General features: G+C 38.3%; 3 protein-coding genes across 4 annotated transcripts; 2 read left to right on the plus strand and 1 right to left on the minus strand.

The window, feature by feature from the left end:
* The first annotated feature begins 234 nt into the window (after positions 1-234).
* On the plus strand, positions 235-12,508 carry znf280d (zinc finger protein 280D). 2 transcript variants are annotated; one of them, XM_037095367.1, is made up of 18 exons: positions 235-419; positions 2,169-2,293; positions 2,645-2,850; positions 2,943-3,042; positions 3,194-3,418; positions 3,502-3,576; positions 3,695-3,801; positions 3,970-4,157; positions 6,375-6,532; positions 6,612-6,712; positions 6,803-6,949; positions 7,649-7,783; positions 7,910-8,142; positions 9,237-9,377; positions 9,466-9,531; positions 9,615-9,730; positions 9,824-9,848; positions 10,275-12,508. In XM_037095367.1, the coding sequence occupies exons 2-18, from the start codon at positions 2,176-2,178 to the stop codon at positions 10,666-10,668; spliced, it is 2,535 nt and encodes an 844-aa protein (XP_036951262.1). In that variant the 5' UTR covers positions 235-419; positions 2,169-2,175; the 3' UTR covers positions 10,669-12,508. The 2 variants fall into 2 exon arrangements, with proteins under 2 accessions (XP_036951262.1, XP_036951263.1); XM_037095368.1 differs by lacking the exon at positions 9,824-9,848 and having other exon boundaries at positions 236-419; positions 10,275-10,457.
* A 1,293-nt stretch (positions 12,509-13,801) lies between these two features.
* On the plus strand, positions 13,802-18,516 carry mns1 (meiosis-specific nuclear structural 1). The gene is made up of 10 exons (XM_037095369.1): positions 13,802-14,010; positions 14,150-14,359; positions 14,895-15,022; positions 15,166-15,268; positions 15,482-15,711; positions 15,937-16,153; positions 16,256-16,363; positions 17,363-17,620; positions 17,779-17,904; positions 18,005-18,516. The coding sequence occupies exons 1-10, from the start codon at positions 14,008-14,010 to the stop codon at positions 18,113-18,115; spliced, it is 1,494 nt and encodes a 497-aa protein (XP_036951264.1). The 5' UTR covers positions 13,802-14,007; the 3' UTR covers positions 18,116-18,516.
* On the minus strand, positions 18,247-24,642 carry tex9 (testis expressed 9). Its single transcript, XM_037095371.1, has 12 exons — positions 24,498-24,642; positions 23,320-23,453; positions 22,554-22,617; positions 22,384-22,460; positions 22,153-22,198; positions 21,961-22,043; positions 21,660-21,814; positions 21,257-21,348; positions 20,261-20,434; positions 20,006-20,140; positions 18,560-18,694; positions 18,247-18,477 (listed from the first exon to the last, which is right to left on the minus strand). Exons 1-12 carry the CDS (start codon positions 24,552-24,554, stop codon positions 18,400-18,402), a joined length of 1,230 nt encoding a protein of 409 aa, XP_036951266.1. The 5' UTR covers positions 24,555-24,642; the 3' UTR covers positions 18,247-18,399.
* Between the last annotated feature and the right edge of the window lie 11 nt (positions 24,643-24,653).

Genomic DNA, 24,653 nt, shown 5'->3' on the forward strand with positions numbered 1-24,653 from the left:
AAGCCACCTTCTTTAGTCTATTTCCCCTTTAAAGAAAAATAAAGGCCTTCATCTAAAAAAACAAAAAAAAAGAGAGAGAGCAGATACTATTCAGTGTGACTGTACTCTCTCTCACCAATAAATATACTTAATTTGAAAGAAAAGGTAGTTAATCCCAAGAAAATCCACAGGGGAGACCAGCAGGAAATCCAACCAACACAAAAAGGAAGTGATGATGAGGAATGCGTCCTGCAGTCTGATTGGTCCAGACCAGTCAGAGCATTTCCGCTGCTCTCGGCCGGAGCTGGGCCAGCGATACAGTTTTCTCCCTGCTGTGGCAGAGTCACTATATTTTAACTCTCTCGACTTCAGGTAAAGGACCGAAGTTGTTATTTGGACGCTATTTGGACCTTGAAACCCAGAGGCTGGGCGTGAGAGAGGTAAGCTCAAACGCAAACTCTGAGTGCAGTCTTTGTCCCAACGTCCACCTCCCAGATCTGTGAACATGCTAACGTATCCTAGCTAATGTTATGGTGCGCTGATCGATAGCCGATTAGTCTAGCAATAAAACGATTGGGGGAATTAGAGAAAATGCGTCAGAAGTGTTCAAAAGCAGATGTTGTGCTTGCGCCTCTAATCCCATGGCAGAATTCAAGAGCTGCAGCATTGTTAATCACACACGATAGCTAGTTAGCATTAGCTGTCTTGCTGCTGAAAGGGACCCGGGAAGCTAACAACATAATACAGTTGCGGCGCTGGTAAATCATGCTAATACGTTATTTGCTAATGGTAGCATCTGGTGATTAATCTGATGACCGCTCACAGCCTTGCTTATAATTAGGTTTTACTTTAGTTTTTGCATTTTGTATTTGACTGTGAAGAGAAAAATGTTAGCTCAAAACTATACCAACATCTTTATAATCAATTCAGTTTACCAATTTGGTTCTTAATCGGGAGAAAATGGACTGTGGCCAAGATTGTTTTCTGTCGCACGTTAGCGGACAACGACGAGTAAATATATATGTATATTTTTAAAAGCACGCCGATTTGTGTTATTTTTTTAAATTGAAGTTGTTTCTATATTTGGACAGTGGGCTGACTGTCGCCATCTTGGACGTCTGTTGAAAAGCTTTGTTCCAGCAATAAAAGGCCCAAATTATCCCTGATCAGTTATTTCTGAGCTAGACTTACTAACATAAATCCTGCTATTTCTTGCTTAGTGTCTTTAAGACCATTTGCAAATATTCATCTAATGGATTGATGTGCTCTGTTTTGCTAATTTAGCAGTCCCACTTGCAAGAATGATGCTTATTTTTTTATTGTTGCATTACTTTCAAAGCAGCTATAATTTATACTTTGATAATCACAATGAATCAATTGACTATGTCTTGAAGGATGACGTTTACAGCACTGAACCTACAGAGTATTACTACCTTTAACTACCTGTAGTTATTTTGGTTCTACTCTCACTGTTCCCTACACCAACTGTAGGCAAAACAAAAAAAACAATTGCTGTTTTGCAGTTACCAAGAACCCAAAGAGACAAACTTGGTGACTGATGGCAAAGAAGAGTTAAAAAGAGGGTGAACACCAGACCTGAAATTGACAGGTGGACTTAAAACACGACCACTGCCGAATGGAAATGTTGCAGCTGGTTGTTTCGCTTGACAACCTTTCAGCTCTTTGTTTTGGCTGTAGTGGGTGGACGAGAAGTAAGATAGATGTCTTGTAAAATGGTGGTTTTGTAGTAACCAGGTTATTGCAGTGCATATGAAACATCCTCAGGCTTCACACCGTGATGTGATATTTTCCCAGAAACCTGAATTTCTGTGCGCAAGTGTCGTTATTGTGTCAATGGCTCCTTTATTCAGTAAATCTGTCAGTTAGAAAATTACAGCGCTAAAAGCCTTTTTTCCACTGCAGAGATTATGCCTGACCTGCTGCAGTAGAGCACAGCTGTTATTAAGAACTTTAATTACCATATCTGACAGTGAGTCAGCATGAACAGGACCCTGAAGACAAAGTAGCTAGTTCAGACGTCGTTAATGTCATTATTTACACCTGTGCATGTTCTTATGTCACATCATGTCTGTAAAACTAAAAATGTCGATGAAGGTATTGTGTTGTCGTTGCAATTCCTCTTCATTCCTGTTTTTTTTTTTCCAGTAAGTGTTTTTGTGTTGTTTCAGGTCCACGATGTCAGAACTATTTATGGAATGTGTTGAGGAGGAGCTGGAGCCGTGGCAGAAACAAGTTCCTGAAGTTAACTTGATAGATGATGATGACGATGAACCCATCTTCGTTGGAGTACTCTGTATGTCGTTACACATTTTTAAATGTATTAAAGTTAATGTTTGAAACAACTGATTATGTTGATGTTAAAGCTCCACGAGTACAAAACCATGCATAAGTATTATATTACATGTGTGTTTCAGAATCACTCTGTTTTTCAGTATTATAGTTTGAAATTAATAAAAGTAATATTGTAATATAGGTCAGTGATTGATATTTGATAGTATATAAATAAATCAATATGTGTTATGGTTGTTTGAATATTTGTTTTGCTTCCATGTCCTCCAGTATGTAGCATATAATATCTGCTGACAGGTGAACACAATTTGTCCCATGAAAGTGCTTATTTTGTCCTTTTTGTATGTTCCTACAGCAAATGACCATAAGGATAGTAAGCCTGACCCTCCACCTCTCCAGAGGAAAAGTGCAGAGAAACAAGAGATAAAGCTTCCTGCACCTCAGCCTGCCATTGGCCCGTCACCAATAATGCTGCCATTGAATATCGCTGGAAATGCAGTTAATACTGCAGCACCCACTCTGACAACAGTTGCTCCGCAGCCTGTTATCGTCAATAACCAGGTATTGTTGCTATTAAAATTATTTAAGTAAATAATGTGCAAAAAAGCAAATATCCATTTTTTTAGTGTGATTGTTCTTTTTTTTTTTTCCAGGGCTTTATCGTCACTTCCTCACAATTTGCGAACAACAGTGAGTTTATTGCCTCTCTTGGGTCCCAGTACCCTCCCGGGACTTCATTTACAATCGTTCCAGGTAAACCTGAGTATTATACACTTCTGAGGAGTCCTCTAATCTAGTCTTTTTCCTCTAATCAGTGACTTTGTGTAATAAGAAATTATGCGCGAACTCTTTTGTAGTTTTAATCTTGAGTTTTATTGAAACGTCTGTTTGTTCCTTGTTTCAGCTGGTCAGCAGCCGATTTTTCAGCGTGTCAGTGCAGCCAATGTAATGCCTGGTGCTGTCCACAGGCCTCAGGTGCAACAAATCAGCAACAATATTGTTACGCTGACTAACGTCCAGAGCCCTGCTATGTACTCTGCGCAGTCTAAGCAGATGCAACCCAACCGTTCCAACTCACAACCTCTTCAGACTCTCTCTATGCCTGTAAAGGCTGACACCAATAACAAAGGTAATGGCTTAGCCTTACTCTACCATACTTTTAGGACAGACACCTGGCAGTAACTAAGATGTAAATGTATTTTCTTTCAACAGACCAAATAGTAGCCAAACGAACATTGCCACCACAGCTAATAGACAGCGTAGCTAAAAGAGTCAAGCTTGATCCAGGTACGTTTCTAACGATAAACGAATTTTTATTGATACTGTTCTGTTGATTATGTAAACAAACACAAAACCCAATCTTAGTTGGTCTTGTCAATTGTAACATCTAACTGGTTTTCTGTAGGGCCAACAAAATTAGTAGTTCCAGTGGAAAACGGGATCATAAAGCGAAAATGCCCAAAGTGTCATGAAGAATTCATTAACCAAGATACCCTGAGATGTCATATGACGGTGAGTAAATACTTTATTAATGCTTTTAGACTATAACCCCTTAAAATTAAGTTTGTTGTTTTTTTCCAATTCTTTTCAAATGCGCTTGATTTGTTGAAACTTTGTCTCAGTGAATAAGACATCGATGTGAATTTGGCTTATTCGTGTAAAACAATCTTTTTATTTCAGAACTGCTCTACAAAATATGACAATAAACCCCCACCAGCTGTGGATGTTGGTGCCAACAAACGCATTATGCTGGTCTCAGATTTCTACTACGGCCGGTTTGACAATGATGGAAACAAGAAAGAGACGCAGAAGACCAACACCACTTTCAAGTGCCAGAGCTGTTTAAAAGTTCTCAAGAACAACATCAGGTATGACAATCAGAAAATATAAGGGTAGTAATCCATTTCTTTCCACCTGGTATCTTTTCTTTTTTTTCTAAATATACCATGTCACTCAGGGAAAGAAAAAAAACACAGTTAGTTTTCTTGTTTTGTCGCTTGTCCTCTGACTGATGGCCAAACCTCGTTGAGGTGCAGCTGCAATCCTTCTTAGCATCCAAGTACCAGTGTGCTGATACAAGGGCCGACAATAGCGCTGCCTCAATTGATTGGTTAGTAAATTGGCAAAAAAAAAAAACATGCAACTGTTTTGTTATTCATCAATTCAGTTTGGTGACCTCAACATGGCATCCAAGCATTCTGCGCAGGGTTAAAACATTTGGACTAAACTGGTGTTCAGACAAAAAACATATACCAAAACTGTGTTAGATCAATGCAGGAGGTTGCTTTTATTGGGGTGGGGCCCTCTCCACTGGCACCCCTGCTGTGACACCAGACTCACTCAAATGAATGTGGAGGCTGTGTTTTTTTCACACAGGGCTAAAATCTGTCTGAGCACGGCTGCATCTCCAAGTCTGAAGCTGCTCTATGCTGTGAGAACTCAGTGGGTAGTGATCAGGGAGTGAGTTGAGGCCTGGTGAGGAAGTTCAAGAATCTCTGGGTCCAGGGTTTTCAAGTCTGAATATAAGCAAAAGGGCCTGATGGTTTTTTTTGTTTTGTTTTGTTTTTAGCTACTTAGTTTGCAAAGCCAGAAACGAAGGGGACAGGTCCTCTTTCACATGAGCTCTGCATTTGACAAAATATGGCAGGTTAAAAGGAGTAGAATTTTTACTTAACTAATCACAGACATGATAAATATGCACTGGATTAAGATTATAGACGTCTTCGACAATTATTCTATTAATGTCAGGAAATTTTCATATTGACAACTTTGCTAGTTGAAATATGGCACCCCATGTGTAACCACTGTTGGAGACTGTTCTGTTTCCATTTGGATGATGAAAGTATTTTCCAGCATTGAGTTGGATTGCATTAATTAATATACTCTCAAAATGCAGACTTAGAGCTTGAAGGACTTGCTGAAAATATACTTGTCCAGTGGCACTACAGGAAGAGCTGATGTCTTCCCCTGTCCTTGCTGCAGTTTTCTTCTCAGATGGATGACAGTACCGGGACTGTTTTCCCTCATGGGCCTAAAGATGAAAAATGGCTGTTAGTTTAGATGGTGCAAGAACTGCTCCTTTGATTAAATAACTTTGCTTCAGAACATCGCAAAAAAAGCTTCTGTAAGCTGCTTTTAATGGGGTAACACATTTGTCCCGCAACCACAGTCTCACAGTCGAGGTCAGAGTTCATCCACATAAAAATTTCTATTAGAGGAGCTGAGGCAGCAGAACGCGCTGGTTGAAAAATGGGCCATGCCTCATCAGGGCAGCAGTGGCAGGTAGCTGTGGAGGTGCTGGTTGTAGCCACGGAGCACTACATCATTAGGCAAAACAGAAATCTGTGTGTAATTGCTGATATTATAACGGCCATTATACATGCTTAGAAAGTGAGGCGCAAGGAGAGTCCTTCATTTATCTTAAAAACCTTTGGGACCTGGACTATAACCACGCATGTACACAGGCCATGAATATGGATTGTTACCCCCACTGCACTGCACATATTGTTTTAATGATTTTATTCATTTATTTAGACTTACAAAAATGGGAATATTCCTTGAATCACTGTAATCTCCTGCATATCTCGATTATGAATATACAGGGGATTTTTGTCCTCTCAACTCATTTGACTTTGACTTGTAATGTTTTGATTAATGAGTAAATAATATGATGTTTGTGGTTGGCACACTTATAATTCATGGATGTGGAATATTAGTGGTTGGTTAAACTTTTGCCCTCAAAACAGCCCCACTCTCTTGCAAATTACTTTAATTTTGTACATGAAACTATACATTGTATTTACAGTCAATTAGTCTGAGAGCCAGGTGGGATGTAATTGTAATTTCATGTTAAAAGTAAAATGCACCAAATAACTTTAAAATGTCAGAAGATAGAATAAACCACCCTCTAGTGTAAATTTGCATAAATCTGTTGCAAAAGGGAATATTTATCACTTACATTCTTTCATTCATTTTTTGCACCTGCCCTTTAGAGAGTTTGTTCTTGCCACTGCCCCATGTTTGTCAGCCTCTTGATGGGGATTGACAGCGTTTTTTCAGCACTTCCCTTTAACCCTCTCCCGCAGGTTCATGAACCATATGAAGCACCACCTGGAGCTGGAAAAGCAGAACAGTGAGAGCTGGGAGAGCCACACAACATGCCAGCATTGCTACCGCCAGTACATGACTCCATTCCAGCTTCAGTGCCACATCGAGAGTGCTCACAGCCCGATTGAATCCTCAAGTATGACATACATTTTCTGTACAGCTCAATCTGACATGACAGTTCGGTCAAACACTCATGTGTGATTTCTTTTTTTCAGCCAACTGCAAGATTTGTGAGCTGGCATTTGAGTCAGAGCAAGTTCTCCTGGAGCACATGAAGGACAACCACAAGCCCGGGGAAATGCCTTATGTGTGCCAGGTCTGTCACCTCATACCGAGCTGTGCTTTTCTTAAATGTTAGAAGGAAAACTTTCACTGATGCTGAATTTCTGTTTTGCGCATCCCACAGGTCTGCAATTTCAGGTCCTCTTTCTTCTCAGATGTGGAGACACATTTCCGAGTTACCCATGAAAACACAAAAGACCTGCTGTGTCCCTTCTGTCTCAAAGTTCTGAGAAGCAGTCACATGTACATGCAGCACTACATGAAGCATCAGGTATGTTGACGACATATTGTTCCCGGAAATCATTGCCCCAAAGAATGTTCTTGTTAAGATTATTTTATGCCTCAGATATGATGATATTATAATAACCAAATAATATAAGTACATTCTTTCAAAGAGCAACAGATAAACCTAAATAGAATAGATGAACCTAGAAAAACAAAACAATAAATAAAATTATCACTGTCAATTAGAGCTGCAACAGTTAATCAGGTCACAGCCAAATGCTGATAAGTTGATAAGTTATGTGCAATAAGATAAGATATGCATATTAAGTCAGCCAAGTGAAGCCTTGGATCGATTTTTTTTAACAAAGTTAACTGATTCTCTGATTTCTCAGCATTGTAAAAAGTGTATTTTCAGGAGTTTTGGTTTCTTACTTTTGGTTTGTACCATTAGCTCCAACTCCAGGGTTGGATTGATGTGGTTGTCTGCCGAGCACCTTACTGTAATACATAAAAGCCTGACAGTAAAACCTGCCTCTCTTCTTCAGCTGCCCTAAAGGAACAATAAACATTGTAGAGTTGCAACCAAACAAAATTAATTACTGTTCTATTAATAGCAATGAAAGTAGATTATTTCATGCTTGTTTTGTTCTTTCAGTGAATCCAAATGAAACATTTCAGCAATTAGCCTCTAGTTGCACTGCTTATTAATCAAGTTTTTTGTTTCTACGCTGTGGTGCTTTTTCAGAAAAAGGGGATCCATCGCTGTGGAAAATGCAGACTGAATTTCCTCACCTACAAGGAGAAAGTGGAGCACAGGACTCATGTCCACAAGACTTTCAGAAAACCTAAAGCCTTGGAGGGCCTTCCTCCAGGAACAAAGGTCTGACTTTGTCAAAATGGCATCAGTGTGACATTTGTTTTAGGTTATGGGGTGGATCATTCTCACTATTCTTAGATTGATCCAAATTAAATTCTGGTGCCAATGTGTTGTGTTGTCTCTTCCCAGGTGACCATACGAGCCTCCATCACAGGAAAGTCACCTGCACTGCCGAACTCTCCTGATCGATCTGGCTTTACTGTCAGTTCAGAAACACTAAGCTTCAATCAGCAAACCAAACCTCCAGTCAGTGTATCCAAGTCTAAATCAGACGGCTCTGCGGCGGGAAAAAACAAGATGACTCAGGGCCAGAAGCAGCAAAGGAATAAGACAAAGCACAATCTGGCACTCAGGAATCTTGGGTAGTTATCTGGGCTTTTTAATCCTGAAGTCAGAGAAACTGGATGGATAACTTATTTATATTTACAAAACTCTTTGCTATTCCAGATAGTCATACTTTGTGAAGCAATAAAAAATCAACCAAGGGTCAAAATGTAGCTATCTTTGAAGGTTTTAGTGTGTTCGGCTTTTCTGCAATCACAGTTAATCAAACAAATGTCTCTTAAAGGGGATCTCTGCAGATCTTTTTATGATATTTTGGAGTAATAATGCATGAGTGACCAAATTGTGTAATAGCCTTTTGTCTTATTGATCATTCCAGTCGAATGCACAACAACTAAAGTAATAAGCTTATTTTGAAAAGTACACATATTTGTGTTAAGATATAGGGAGTAAAAGTAAAAAGTTTTCTGAAAAATAAATGCTTGAATAAAATACAGATTTACAACAAAAACTTTGTTACTTCCAACCTATTGTGATTAGAATGTTTGCATTGTGGAGATGCTTCCTTTTAATAAATGGAAATGTTTCTTGAACTTGCATTTGCCTTAAAAAACTGTGCCCCGTAATCATAAATATAGTCCTTGACATGTCCAGCTTTGGGCCCCTTGATTCATATAATAACAATATAGACCCACCCACTGGGTATTCATGACAGGATTGGAGCATATTAATAGATGTATACACAATACACAAAGTAGCTAATTGAGATTTCAATTAATTTACTAGAAACTCATCATTAGGCTGGTTAAAAATAAAATTGTATATATCCCATAGAGTGGGATTTCTGCCTTTAAAAACAAACTAATGAGTCTGATATTTGGCTAATTGGGCTCAGTAATCAAAGACAGTGTGCTTGCTTTAGTCACATAATATGGTCTAAAAGCAGAGACATGAGATAATGTAGAGGTTCAGATACTCGGCAGACGATTAACAAAGGTGATTGTTTAGTTTGTGCATCTGCCGTACAGACAAAATTAATGACAGCAAAAATTGTAATCATTTTAAGATGCTTTTGCAGGATCTAAAAATCTGACTGAACGTCTTTTAATATCTAAGTATCCATCTGATGATATATGATTGATTGTGTTCTGTGTTCCTTTTGTCCATTTTTCAGCATGGACGGAGGCCGCTACACCTGCATCGAGTGCAATGGGCAAGTCGACCAATTCTTCTCTCATTTCCCAATGGTTTCAAATTGTGGTGCGTGCAAATATTCGACAAGTTGTAAACTTTCCATCGGGAATCACATGATAAGGTGAGTAAACATTTAAACTGAATTTAATGCACTTACCCTGATGCACCCAGTGTCATTATCTGACAAATCTGTCTTTGTCCTTTGTTAGATATCATAGTCGAATAGCCAAAAACAGAGTTCTGAAAATGGATAAGAAAAAACCATCTGCATTAAAGTAAGTACACTTCATGGAAGTTTATATTTTGCATATTAAACACAAAGAGGTTTTGTTTTTCATTCTTTTTTTTTCTTCTTTAGATTTACCCTGAGGTGTCTCAACTGTGACCTGCTGGTAGATGCATCAGGTGGTGACTTGATGAGCAAACATTTAACTGATCGACCAAATCACGTATGCAAAGTCATCCAGGAGAAAGGTATGTCCCTTTTTCTGCTATCATCACCTGAGTCATGGCCAGTACTTAGTGTTGTAAGTTTCATGAACAGGTTGTCTCTTGTTTTTAACCCAGCAGATATGAAAGCCAAAGATCGAGTGTGAGTAGAAATTAATACCCACATTACATCCTGTAATCCATCTATTTTCAATCTATTAAGAACAGAAGACAAAACAACATTTATTGCTGTATTTTCGGTTACATGATGATGCCCCGTATCTTTAAATTAGCCCATTAGAACAGTAAGTTAGTTCCTTATCTATGCAGATGTTGAACTTGTTTTTCGATTTATAGCCAATCATTTCACTTTTTACCATATTTGAATAAAACGGTAAGATCAATGCTGTAGACTGTTATGCAGCTTAACAGCCAGACAGCAGCCTGCTACACAACAACACAAGAGCAAGAATTTCAACAACCCACTCTGACTTTCCTGCAAAAGTTTCCTTATCTTTATTGAATTTTTGTTAAGTATTGTAAAGGTATAATTTTAGAGAAATGCTTTGACAGTTTTCCTTTTGTGCAGGCATCTCATCTTGGAGCAGCCAGCAACAGTCTTGTATGTCTTGACGACAGCACCTGTTCAAAAACCAAAGGAAATGGAGTTGAAAGTAGCTGAAAGTGTCACATCTCAAAGTGTTACTCTGGCCACTGTCGACCAACCAGCATCACAGCCAATGTTACCAGCAGGTGATCAGGAAAAGGATCCCACAGAAGCACGCCCTGTTGCAGGTTCTTCTGAAGGACAATTAAAGCAGCAATCACCGCCAACGCCCGATACGTCAGATGTGGCTTCAGAACTCTGTGATTTAGACAAGTCAGAGGCCAACTCTGAAAGCCTCCAGGTGAGAGAAACTGTGCCTGTCTCAGGGAGCATTCCCGATGAAGAGACGAAGGCTCAGCAAACTAAACCGGAGTGACGCGTGACAACACTGTACAGTTATGAATTTAAAAAAATAATTGTATCATCAGCCACTCCTCAGCATTTTTTCATTTAGAAATACTGAACAGATGATAATTGTGCTTTGGCTGCTGATGTTTCCTGTTAATCATGTGTTTGGAGAGACACTCAGCGTGATAAAGATTTTTGGGGGTTTTGGCAAATGGCCCTCCCTCGGCACCCCTTCACCCCAGATAGAATAAACAAAAGGATGTGAAAGCAAAATGAATTTTAACTAGCTCAAAGTAAAATGAATTAAAAATGCATGCAAAATGATCAAAAAGTGATCACAAGTCAGCATCATTGCCAGTAAGGATAAATTTTTGCAGGACTACAGTCTGCATAGTGTGGGCAAGTGAGATAGGAGGCAAATGTCAGTAACAAGGGAGGTCTTGCATAGCCTAGCATACATTGTACAGAGAAACTGAGAAACACCTGTTTGACTTTTTAACACAATGAAATTGGGAGAAAAATGGGAGAAATTACCAATTGTGGGAGAAAGTTACTAAATGTAAAGATTCTTTATATTTGAATTAAAAAAAAAAAACTCCACTACAAACTTCTTATGTTTTGCATAATTGTACATTTGAGCTTCGGTAATCATTATTATGCTCATGATAAGATTTCAGATCTCTCTGTGTCTTACTGATTCGACTTGATTGTAGCTTGTTCTGGAATATTTAAAAAACTAGTGAAAAACACCATCTGCCCAAAAGATGATGGTATACAGCTCTTCTCCTGGTCCATATAGTATCCACATATACTAAAATGATGTAATTTAACCTTTAAAAATACATTTTGTTTAGGCATTTTGAGTCCCATTTACACCAGAGACTATTTTATATAGATATGTTGGTTGGAGAGGCGATGGGTTTGGGGTTTTTTTTTTGTTTGTTTGTTTCGGTTTTACATCACCAACATCATGATTTGTCTTCCTTTTCAACCTGTGATTCGCACCCGTTGTATTGAATGTGAGGTTGATGAATGAAAAACGAAACATACTTTTATTTGGCAGTTAGCAAAACATTCCTGGTTTGTGGCAAAAAAATAAATAAATAAAAAAATAAAAAAATTTACAGGTTATGTGTGGTGTTACAGGTATGTTGTCACCAGCTGGTTTTGATGATCCCAGAGTATCATTTATCCCAAGAGAAGGAAAGATTCTGTTAACCATTCAAAAATATTATAAAATGTATAGAAATACCTAGCTCTAAAATTGTATTCCCAGAGGAAAAGAATATCCATTTTTTGAAATGTGTGGCTTTGATTTAAAAAAAAAAAAAAAAGCATTGGTAGGGAGCCTTAGGTGGAAAGTGACCACATTTAATATGTATACCACTGTACTTGAGTAGATTTTATTATCCTTCTTTTAACTGTTCAAAGTGTCAGCTTGTGAAAAATGTCTGTTACCGTCGACAAAACACCGCGGTGAAAAATGTCAGCCAATTTTTATGTCTCAGCTGCTGGTTGATTAAGTTGCCTTTTTATTTTGCATTTAGGGGTTTAAAAAAAGGCTGATTATATGTTCCTCTGGGGGTATTTTTATACAATTTGTTTACTTTGATGATGTAATATTTCAAAAGTCATTGTTCTTTCACAGGTTTTTTAAAAGGGATTTTGCTCATATGTACAGTCTCTGTAGAGTGAGTCTATAAATGCTTCTACATCTATGATGCCACTGTAAATGTAACCCCGAGTCTGTTTTTGAATACATTCCTCTAAAAATGTAAGGACACGTGTTCCTCAGAACCATACACTACTGGGTTTGGATCAGTGTTTTTTCCGTTGTTTGCTATGTAAATAAATCTTTACTACAATCATTTTGTGTCTGTGGATGATGTGCTGTTATATTAATTATTTTCTGAATTTTGCTCTCTAAAGCAGGTCAACATTGATCAGGGTTCCCACTGCCATGAAATTCCAGGAAAAGTTATGAAATTAAGGCATTTTTCTCAGGCCTGGGAATGGATTGAGTGCTTGGGAAAAGTTTTGAATACAGCTGTTGACAGGTACATGAAAGATGCACATGCTGTATACCTGATTAAAACTACATGTTATAAACCATTTATTAACTGCCTACACTGTGTACTTTTGCATGCTTAATAGTCCAGTCCTTAATAGTCCATTGATTAGGTATTAATGCACAAACAGCCTCAAAAGGTAATAAATGAAACTGTAAGTCTATTTACACGTAAAATGTTTCCCCAGCTGCTGTTATTCATTGAAAGTCTCCCCTATTTATGGCTGTAAGTCATCAAAAATAATAATAAAAATCACAATTTTACTTTTTTATGTTGTGCAGACAGAAATGTGAATGTATGAAAGCCTCACAGCTGCACTTTGAGCAAGTTTTCCAGCTTGACCCTATATGATATAAAGTTGTTGTTTTTACTATATAACTCATGTTCACCAATAAATAGACAGACCTCAGAAGGTTACATGACATGAAAGGATTGTGTGATTATCAAAAGTCTTTGTTTGGACAAATAGGCAAATCAAATCAGGTCAGAGCACCACTGGAGGCTACAGCCTGGCCTTTTAAAACTACTTGAAAAAAAGTAATGGAAATGCTTTATTTTATCTAAACCTGCTTACTTTTTGTGCATGATTTTTTCTTTGTACTTTATTCTATGTGTTTGTTTGTTTTTCACCTAATTGAATGTCAATTGAATGTTTATTATTATTATTTGTATTATTCTTCTTTTTCATATTATTATTATTATTATTATTATTATTAATAATAATAATAATAATAATAATAATAATAATATCATCAACAACAATAATTATACCAATAACATTTGTATTATTATTATTATTATTATTATTATTATTATTATTATTATTATTATTATTATTATTATTATCATTATCAAATTAAATGTATTATCATTATCACGTTTATGGTAAATTTTATATTTATGTAGTTTTCTTTCATAAATTCTTGTATCTATAATTCTTGTTACATCATAGGCTACACAACTAACAAGAATCTTGACTAACAATGTACCCATGTGGTAGAAACACCGGAAAGATGTTCCTACAGTGAGACTCGTTTAGATTTTCCCGGACCTGACGTCATTGTCAAGGCTCATTTCTATTGGCCGAGTGACCGGACACGCGGCGTTCCCAGGACAACGAAACGCCAAACAATCGAGTACACTTAGTTACGCCCCAGGTTAACTTCTGCGAGTTGGTCATTCAAGGCGACTTTTCTTCTAAATGTATTTCAAGTTAAATAATAATAACGTGTTTAAGAACTCGGCAGTTAAGAGGAGTCAGGTCCAAAAGGCGGAATTCGACAGAAAGCACCGCAAACATGGTAAAGCCTCCGAAACCGGAGTCAGCGTTAACGTTAGCTCGACTGATAACAGAGCAGCGTTAGCTTAGTAACCGCACCGTAAACACAACATTTCATGGCGTCCTCACTGTTCTCTCATGTGTCTGTTTTGTCGGTACAGAGTCGAAACTGGGAGCAGACCCAGAGGCAGAGGTTACTGTCTCAGCGGCAGAGTCAGGAGCAGCACAGACAGGAGGAGGCCCGGCGGGTAGACCGAGAGAGGCGGCAGCAGGCCAGTCTGCGGGACGAGGAGAGCTTTGAGAACAGGAGATACCTGCGACAGGTGCAGCAGGAGCTCAAGGAGAGGGAGATGGAGAGCGCTCTGCTGAAGGTAGGCTTCACTGCTGTTCCGGTAATGTTAGACAGATAACAAGGTGCCACTCTCAATTGTGTTTTGTTCAAAATTCTTGTCACCGAACCAAAGCTCAACCCAATATGATGACTTAGCTGCCATGTCCTCAAAACAACAGATGGAGTAAATCTCAAACAAATGATAGTTTATGATATTGATAATCAGACTGAACTGCCCTTTCCTTTTGCTAAAATAAGTTATTTAAAAAATCACCTATGTAGATAGAGACTCAGATGTCTGAATCAGATATTCAGTATTTTTTCTTATTATAAGAGCAACACCCAATTTTATGGAAGAGCAATACTCTTTTTTTTTTGATTGTTCAATTATTTTTCAATAATCATTTCTGAGTTTATTGGTAATCACCATTTAAAACTAGTAAGAAAACACACTCAGTTTAGGTCCAAACTTTGAAAAGCATTGTTTTGCACAACACTATGCTGTATCATCAAGGTATTGCCTGTGACTTACCTACACTCAGATTTAGATAATCATACATTTTATTTCCTTGTAGGCAGAAGAGGAGAGAATTAACAGAGAAAAGCAACTTGAACAAGAGGAGAGAATGGCTAAGGAGTTGGCTCGCATCAGCTATGAGACGCAGAGAGAAGAGAAAATGAGGCAGTATATTAAAGAGAACAGGTACGCACACTCACTACATTATCATGACTGAATGTTTATTCTAATATACAAATGCAACATGTTTTTGCTTTTGTCAAATTTCTCTGCTGTGCTCTTTTAATCACAAATGATAAATTTTAAATGTCTATTTAAATACTTGTCAGCATGGAGCTTCGAGAGTTGGAGGCAAAGCTGAAGTCTGCATATCTGAATAAGGAAAGAGCTGCACAGATTGCTGAGCAGGAAGCTATGAGGTTTGAGACAATGGTGAGCACTCTTCTTTGCATACGAGTCACCAGGCAGACATCCAGTGTTATTAAATATAGAAGTAAATACTTAGAATTACACTTACACCAATGTAGGAAGAAAAAAGATACTTATTCCCTCTAATATGGAACTGTGTAGCTTTATGAGACTTCAATTTGAAGTGGTAATTAATGGGCTATACACAGGCTGTGTATGTTTTTTCTCCGAGGTTAGCGTGAGGAGGCAGACTTTGCTCGCACGATGAGGAGCGAAAATGAGCGAACAGCCGTCGAGCAGCAGAAGCTGCAGCAGAAACGCCTCGAGGAGCAGGTGCAGTTTCAGAGAGAGCTGGAGCAGCAGCTCATGGAGAGAGAGCGCAAGAGACAAGAGGCATACGAGGAGTTCCTGAAAGAGAAGCTCATGGTTGATGAGATTGTCAGGAAGATTTACGAGGAGGATCAAATGTGAGTCACAATGCATACAAGAATATTTTTCTCGCTTCAAATAACAGTCAGGATATTAGCGTGAGCAAAAACTTGACTTGAATTCAGTGGATTTAAATTCAGCTGAGTACTGCTAGTCCATTGTATGTCTGCATGTCAAATAAAGTGTCTACTAGCAACCATCTTCTCCACAGAAAACATCAAAGCATAATGGATTAATTGGAAAATGATGTTGTTTTCTTGAAGGGAGAGACAGCTGAAAATGGAGAAGGTCAGAGCCACTCAGCAGCACATTGAAGAATTCAAGAGACAGCAGGCCGAATGGAGACGCATGGAGCAAGAACAGATGGAGGCTGAGAACAGACGCATCATGGAGTTTGCAAGCCATCAGCAGCACATGGAGGAGACCAGAATGGCTAAGATGAGAGAGAGAGACGAAGCAAAGGAGCAACTTCGTAAAATAGTTGAGAACTTTTTTTCAAAAAACACACATACTTCTGTCTGTTCATTCAATGACATGAGTCTGTACTGGCATCAGAAATGACTCCTCTTTGTCCTCCCCTAGCTGTCTGAGAAGATTAAAAAGGAGCAGCAGCAGCGTGAAGAGATGGAACGAGTCCGTGAGGAACTTTACCTCGAAGAACAAGAAGAGGCTAACAGGCAGAGGGATATTGTAAGTACTAAATATCACTTTTCAATCACGGCTGAGATATCTGCTGTGTAACACTCCCCTTCACAACAGCATAAATTGTCCATATAATCCATCCACATCATGTAAAATAACAGTGAAGAATAACAAGTAATTTGACCACCTTATTTGTTCTGTTCAGTTTCTAATGTTAATATTTAATCATTAATATTATTGATCTTTTCAAGCTTAATTACAAAGCGAAACATTATAAACGTGTTTTTAATTTATTACAAATGACCTTTTGCTGCCCATATGCAGTATCTTTGAGTCGCCACTAGGGGGCCGCAGCTCACGCTTGAGGAATCAGTGCTGTAGGGCATCCTTTTACCACTCTGAACAATCTGAGTTTGAACATCCCAATTATCACAACACCATATTATCTCAAATTATCACAAACTACTCTGCCATTTCCATGACAACATTGTAACTGCCAGATTTGGTGCAAAGGTCAGTATACATATAGTTATACACAAGGTGCAATTTGTAAAAAAAAAATCAGTGGAGGGTATTTTTTGTATCTTTTCTTCTCATGAGAAAAAAATGAGGAACCACTGTGGGCCTATACTGATCTCACCTCTAGTTCTGTCAGCATAGAATATTTGTTCATTTTAATCGAAATTCATAAATTGAACTTTGAACTTGAAGCTTTAAAACATATTTATATCAAGTGATTCATTTGATTAAATTAGTTATAAATATTATAGTTATAATTAATATGATTTATGTTGCTGCTAGATTGCTGCTAGACCACAAGCACCTCAGTCCTGACTGTATTACTGTCCTGCAACAAATAACATTAAAGCACACCCTCTCATGTAATAATGCTTAATTAACTAAAATGACTTTTGTCTGCTCTAGTCACTAGCAGGCAGTTTTATGCCTTCAGAGAACAGCAGCTCCTGAGACAGGAAACAAACACAGTCCTGTGTGCTCTGGAGCACCTGAATTATCTTAATAGATTTCAAAACTTTCATCCAACAGGAAGAGATGGAGAAGAAGATCCGACAAAGACTGATGATGCAGCAGACTTGCCAAGAGCAGATGGCTTTCAAAGAGATGCGGAGGCAGGCAGAGAAAGAAGAAGAGGAGGCCTTCAGGAAAATGATGATGGCTAAGTACGCAGAGGACGATCGGATAGAGCAGATGAATGCCCAGAAACGACGCATGAAGCAACTCGAGCACAAACGCGAGGTGGAGAAACTGATAGAGGGCAGAAGACGGCAACATGAAGCTGACATGGTACAAACCACTCACTTTGTGTGCAGAATTACATCCAGAATAAGGTGGTGCTAGTGTGTGGTTTTATTGTCAGAAGTTAAAATACTTGCACTACACTCTTTGAATGTAATGCCCATTTTAAATGACCTACGTTGATAATGCACTGATATCTTTTCAAGGAACTGGAGGCCAAAGAAAGAGCGATTGAACAGGAGAGGGAGGCGCTGCGTAGACGGATAGTTGAAGAAGAGAGGCAGCGACTTCTTAAACATCATGCGACTAAGCTCCTTGGATACCTTCCAAAAGTAAGAGGCAGCAAATGAATCATGAATCATTTTACACAGGTTCATTTCTTCTGTACAACAAACATGTATACTGTATGACCATGAACATATCTGTTCTCAGGGCTTACTTCGTGAAGAGGACCTGGAGCACTTTGATGAAGATTTCAGAAGAAACTTTAAATCACGTCAGGCAGATATCTTCTCTGAAGACAGCTGGGAGGGAGATGATTAGATTTGTTTCCCCCTGAAGTTGCACACTGTGCCTCTAGATGGCAGAGTTACAGGTGACAGTGAAATAAGTGTTGAGTTCTTCAGTTTGTAGTTTTTATGATAGGACTTGTTTGACATTAAGTAACACAATGATTTTAGGACATCTTTTTATTAGAACTGTGCTGACAGGATCTTGATTAAAATCATTAAAGAAAAGATCTGTGGTGGCTAAATGTGATAATAATAAATCAAATTACATACAGAAATATCTTTTAAAATGTATCGAGGCACCATCAATCAACTTATTTATGACTTCCCCCAGTCCAGAGCTTTCATGAACTCGTCTTCTGTGAATGACAGCAGCTTGGCAGCTTCAAAATGCATCTGAAAAAAAACAAAAGTTACTTAATTATTTTGGTTAAACACACAGTTGATTGTATTAACAGGGTACAACAGAGACACTTACCTTTTGTCTTTTGAGAATGTCAATCAGCCTGAGCTGTTTCTTGAAACCCACGATGAGCTCGGCTTTCTGTTTTTTCAGAATTTTGTTTTCAGCAAGTAGATTTTCTTTACTCTGGTGTTCCTCGCTTATCTTGTCCTTATTTGAAAGAGTTTGAGTTTGAAAGACTGAAATTAGTCGACGTTATGCAGAACCCAACATTTGTGTGGCAACTCTCTAGTTTTATAGCTCTGTGTCTGTCCACTTTTGCTGCTATGTCCTCTACAACTGGAATATATCATTTATATTCAAATAAAGATTACATTCTGTCATTATTATAAACATGATATTTTTGTCCAAGTTTTGGTCTTTACATGTTAGATTTACGTTTGTATTACTTGATGCATATTTGCTTAATATATCAAATTATTTCAGATTTCTGGGTTTTATTTTGATTCCACAAATTACTCCTGCATTGAAAATCTGCCTTTAAAATGTGCTAATAAAATACATCATGTAAGAACAGAAAAATGCTAAACAAGAACCATGTTCTGGAAACAATGTGCAATTCTGGACCCTAGCTTCTATTCAGGACAAAAAAATGAAGTGAAGCACTCTGCTGATTAAATGTTTTGTACATTTTGATAGCAAAGAATGAAACCACAACAAAAAAAACCAAACACTTTTCTGTTGCTAAGGCTCAACTTGGTTATCTGTTTTACATTAATTTCTACATGTTAAGGTGACAATTTGTCAGACATATTATTATTAAGGTGAAACTCTCGCCAAAAAGCAACCTAGGCTTTATTTGTGAATGTATATGAGTCAAACCTTCATGTAAAAGCATAATTTAGACGAAAGAGGCACATGACGAAAGATTTACCGTAGTTTCGTTTTTGGGCAAGCTAATTTTCAGTGGAGTACAGAGGCAAGGCTCGGCACAACATGAAACTTTGCTCATAGTATCACCAGGGTCTCTACACATGAACACGAGCATTGAAAACATGGTTTGTGTACACAGAGTTTACTAAAAAGAGAGTTTTTGGACAATTCACTTTAGCAGTAGCATTTCTGGCACCCTGCCGTCATGGCAGACGTGTCAAGTGTCAATCCCAGAGTGTGACCTAACAGGTAGGAGGTCCACCATTACTCTCCTTTCTGTTAGGTCACCTTCTTCTTAGGGTTTTAAAAGGGTCTTAAGGGTTTTTTGCCTGAAAACAAAACTACGGTAAATCTTAAAAGTGCCTCTTTTGTCTTAATTATACATTTACACTAAGGTTTGACTCATGTGCATTCACAAATAAAGCCTAGGTTGCTTTTTGGCAAGAGTTTCTCGTTAACACAAAACCTTTTTTTTTTTAAATGTTTGCTTTCTAATTTATTTCTATACTTGAAAATTTACAGTAATTACAGTAATTAAATTAATAGTATACCTGTACATGAGGAGTGACAGCACTGTAATTTGCTTACCTTGTTCGTCTGCTTCATCTTGCTCAGTTGAGTCTTTAACCTCTCCACCTCCTCCAAGGCTCTGTTCAGACGGACCTCCACAGAGCCATGGACGGCTGCTGCTTGTTTGTGAGATCTATTCAGGTTCTCTATTTCCTACAAAGAGCACAGCCACGAGGTAATCACACATGAGTAATGTGAGATGGTGTCACATTTTACGTTTTGTTATTAGAAATGTGAAGTGTTTATATCTCGGACTTGAAAATGCTCTCAGACCTTGTGTAAAGCAGACACTTGCACTTGAAGACCGACACATTTTTTGCCAGACTCCTCTGCTAACGCTCTGTGCTTCTCAATCTGTGTCTGCTGGATGCTCGTTGTTTTCTGCAGCCTGGCTCGATCCTCCTCAAGCTCTTTAATTTTTGCACTGAGCTTGGCGTTTTCATCATCCTGCAGAAACAGTGTAATTTATCACTATTTGATTTCAAAGTCATCTGTTGAAAATGACGCGGAAAAGTGAGAACAACCTGTGCTGAAAATATTCACAGTAGTTCAAGAAATGCTTGGCAAAGGTATTTAAATTCTCTAGATGAAATGTTCAAAAGATCAAGGAACTCTGTCTTACCAATTTTTACAATGTCATAGGTCACAAAAAGATTTTGTTTTGTTTTGTTTTGTTCTGTTTGGTCTTTGTTTTTAATACTGAGTTGCCCCGGCTCCTCCAACCACAATAGAGGGAGTTTGTAATTAGAATTTGCAGTTGACTTGGGGAAAGTGAAGGATGAGAAGCACAGCCATCTCTCTATCTACACTGCTAGACAGGAAACTGCTGCTGCAGCTCTAGAAATCTGAGAGGATCGCAACATTGATATGTCGCTGAACGAATACTAGAGAAAATTTGATTTATTTTGTCAAACAGAGGTGGACTCTCTCTGGCAACCTGCCTGAACGAGGTATGTCAATGCCTGGTAATGTAATACATTATGTGTAACTTCTCTTCTTTTGTGTTACTAACATTTTTCTGTTGTTGTTTGTTTTGTGTGTTTAAGTGTTTGTCCTGCAGTATGTCTAGACTGAATTTTAAAATCAATAAACCGATGAAACTACAATGCGACCATCAGTGGTTTGTGTTGTGGTATGATGTGTGTCAATCTTGTTATTATCGCCCTCTCGCCATCACTGGACGTTTCACAGCTGCTGAGCTGAATTCTGTCTCCCTCTGCTGATACACCGGGTCACTAGCAGTTCTAGTTCAATCAAACCTTACAGTACCTTCTTATAATATTCATTTGTGAGTTGATCCAGTTCCTCCTGCATAATCCGTAGTTTTGCCTTCAAAACTCTTATCTGAGCGTCTGAAATGCCTTAACAAGTTAGAGCAGACAACACAATAAGAATTAAGCCCACAAAAGAAAAAACAACCTACCAATATAATCACGAGTTCTGAGTGACATATTGAATGATTAAATGTTTATTTATAAGTGGCAAGGTTTCCTAATAGAAAACCCCATATTAACCCCAAAACACAGAAACAAGGATTAATGTAACACAGGAGCTAACACAGAGAGTCTCACTCTGACAAAATGTCTTCACTGAACTAACTGAAACAGTCGGGTTTTGCAAACAGACAAATAAACGTACATTTAATAAATATTAAAAGTAACATAATCCTCACCTGATCCTACATATTCTCCAGTATCATCCTCAACATTCTCATGAGTGACTGTGTTGTTCATCTTCTCCTCCATGCTACGTATCGTCTTTGCCAGGAAAAAGTCAGCCGAGTCTTCTACAGCTTCTGAATCATCCGCATGAGACACCTTTGGAGTTCTGAAATCAAGCAATAATATAAAAACTTTGTGAAGAATGATAATGCAGAAAGATTGAACAAATGTGTGACCTGCACAGTGTTATTATGTCGCTGACAGACATACTTGCACATTGCTGTAAAAAAAGTAATACACAATCAAACTCACTGTGTTTTCCATGGGGGCTCTTTCCCTTGTTTTCCAGTACCCATCTGTTCTGATGTTGATGTTCCCCTTTTTTTGGTCAGCGCCTGAGAAAAGAGATGGTGATTAGAAACAACGTGTTGTTTTGAAGACGTGCAGCATTACCCGACTGTATCTGAAGACTGTGAACTAGAGTCTATTGAGAAAAATGTCTACCTTTACACTGGGATCCTGTACAGTGGCCTGGCGAGACTTTATTATCCTGTAGGTGAAGAGATGCATACATTCATAGATAAAGAATGAAAGAAATGGGGGATTTTTGTTGATATGGTTCACACTCTTTCAATTAACAAATATTTGATTGCTCTGTGTGAACTAGACACAAGAAAATGAACCACTGGAAAGTAATTATTTCTGTGACATGCATGAAACTCAGATATTTCTTACCTTGAATTCTCTTCATCCTCGATGTCGGTGAACTGGACGGTGGATAAAGGTTTTGACAGAACTTCACTGTGTTCTCTCTAAAATCAAATACACACAAATGATTACTTCACAAGTCTTTATTCAAGACAATATTTGTCAGGCTAATATATACTACCATGTTGACAACTCACCATAAGTTGCTCTGCTTGCCTCACTAGATCTGCTGTTTTGGCTTCCAGCTCTGCATTCATGAGTCTGAAGGAAATAAAACAGAGAACAGTGACATTACATGCCAAATTTTTACATGAACAAAGACTCTTGTGTCACTAAACTGCAATAAATACACTACATCCACCTTCCTTGATGTGATTTTTACAGCATTATTGAGTGTCTTTTACATTTTTTGGCATATTGAGTCTCTTAGGTGGTATTATGGCTATGGTAGGTATTTTAATGAAATAAAGTGATTAATTGTACGTTTGTGTAAGGGGTCAAATAGAGTTTAACCAGTGTAAAAGAGGAAAACACATTTAGTGCAACCCAGTCAATTTTCTAAAGTCCCCAAAAAAAGTCTTAGAATGCTATTCTCATTAGAAGTTAATAAACCTGTTACACTGAAATTAATCAGAAGGGGACATCCAAAGAAGTCATGTCATTGTCCGCACCGCTTATCCCTTTCCATGGGGTTGCGGGGTGTTGCTGCTGGAGCCAATCCCAGCCTTGTCTCAGGTTGAGGGCAGGTTACTCCCTGGATAAGTCGCCAGCTCATCGCAGGGCCCTCACTAGTGAGCAATGTGGGGTTCAGTATCTCGCTCAAGGACACTTCGACATGCAGCTCAGCCCTGCCCGGAGCTGGGATTTGAACCAGTGAACTTCCGATCCCGAGTCGACCTGCTCTACCCGCTGAGCTACAGCCGCCCTATCCAAAGAAGTAATATGAGAAAAAAAGAGCCTTACTTGTATTGTTCTTCCTTAGCAAACAGGTCATCTGTGTCCTTTTTTGCTGGAGCAGAAGCTGATTTGAATTGCGCTCGCTCTTCAGCCCTCTTCGACTTCTCAGCCTTACTGGAAGAGGACAGCCGTTTCTTGGGCTGAACAAGACAAAGCAGTAGACTTTGTGACAATCATTCCTGAAGGTCAAATTTCCTTTTTTTGAGATTGGATATGATACCAAATAATTTGTGTTTCACCTCTTTTTTACCTAAGCACTACTGAAACTGTTGTACGGCCAGTTTATCCACATGGGAGCCCTGACAAGTTTTGCAGAAAACGTCGTAACTTGGTCACAATTCTTTAAAAATTTCATTTAAGGGATGTTTTGTATTCGTGTTGGAAAATAACAATCACTTATTAAGTCATAATCTGATTTTTTAAATTCTTAAATAACACTATTTTTGCAGGCCTTAAAGAACCAGTATCAGTCTGTTCTCATGTAAGTTTAGTGATCAGGTAAGTGGTCAAACAATGTCGGAGAGTTGGATGGATCTTTCTGATTAACTGAAAGGCATATATGTTCATTGTAGACAGAACCTCAATAGAAAGTGGTACTATATTGACACCCAGGCTTAAGTAATCCATTGATTGTTGATGTCTAGTGACAAACCACACAAGAACACCTGTAAGAATGTGGGCTACATGAATAAAATTGACTTGGCTTAGATCAACAACAGATGATGTGATATACAGTTTCACATTTTCTCTGCATTATAGGCACAGCATCTTGTATTGAAAGGTAAAATAAGTACAGCAGTACTGAATAAAAGCAGGTTGTAACAGATTAAAAATAGAACACAAGCAAATGGGATAAGCTTGATATTATTCAACCACCCACTCACTTAAACGTTGTAATAACTTATGATATACCTAAAATATTCATAATACCACATATTATTGTCTCTATCTCCAGCTAGGTGTGCACATGTTTTGGAAGAGAGAGACCTAACAGAGCACAATGTTTGAGGAAGCAACCTAATTAACGTTAGCTTGCGTTGATGTTTGTTGACGAAGGTGAGCGACTTCACCTGTTGGAAACAAATAATTGGATGTAATACTTTACGGATAGCAAACAAACAGTACTGATATAACCTTTGAGAGATTCAAAATATCAAAAAAAAAAAAAAAAAGACGCTACTAACCTGCGAGACGACGGGCTGAGGCGGACGGACATTTTTAACACAACTTCTTCCAGCCATTGTCACACAGAGACGATGTGTCTCTGGTTGCTTAGCAACTACTCGTTCACTGCGCACACTATACGGTGGCCCTTCAGGGACATTTTACTGGATATTTTT

This window comes from Acanthopagrus latus, chromosome 4 (genome assembly GCF_904848185.1).
Source record: "Acanthopagrus latus isolate v.2019 chromosome 4, fAcaLat1.1, whole genome shotgun sequence".
In the NCBI taxonomy this organism is placed as follows: domain Eukaryota; kingdom Metazoa; phylum Chordata; class Actinopteri; order Spariformes; family Sparidae; genus Acanthopagrus; species Acanthopagrus latus.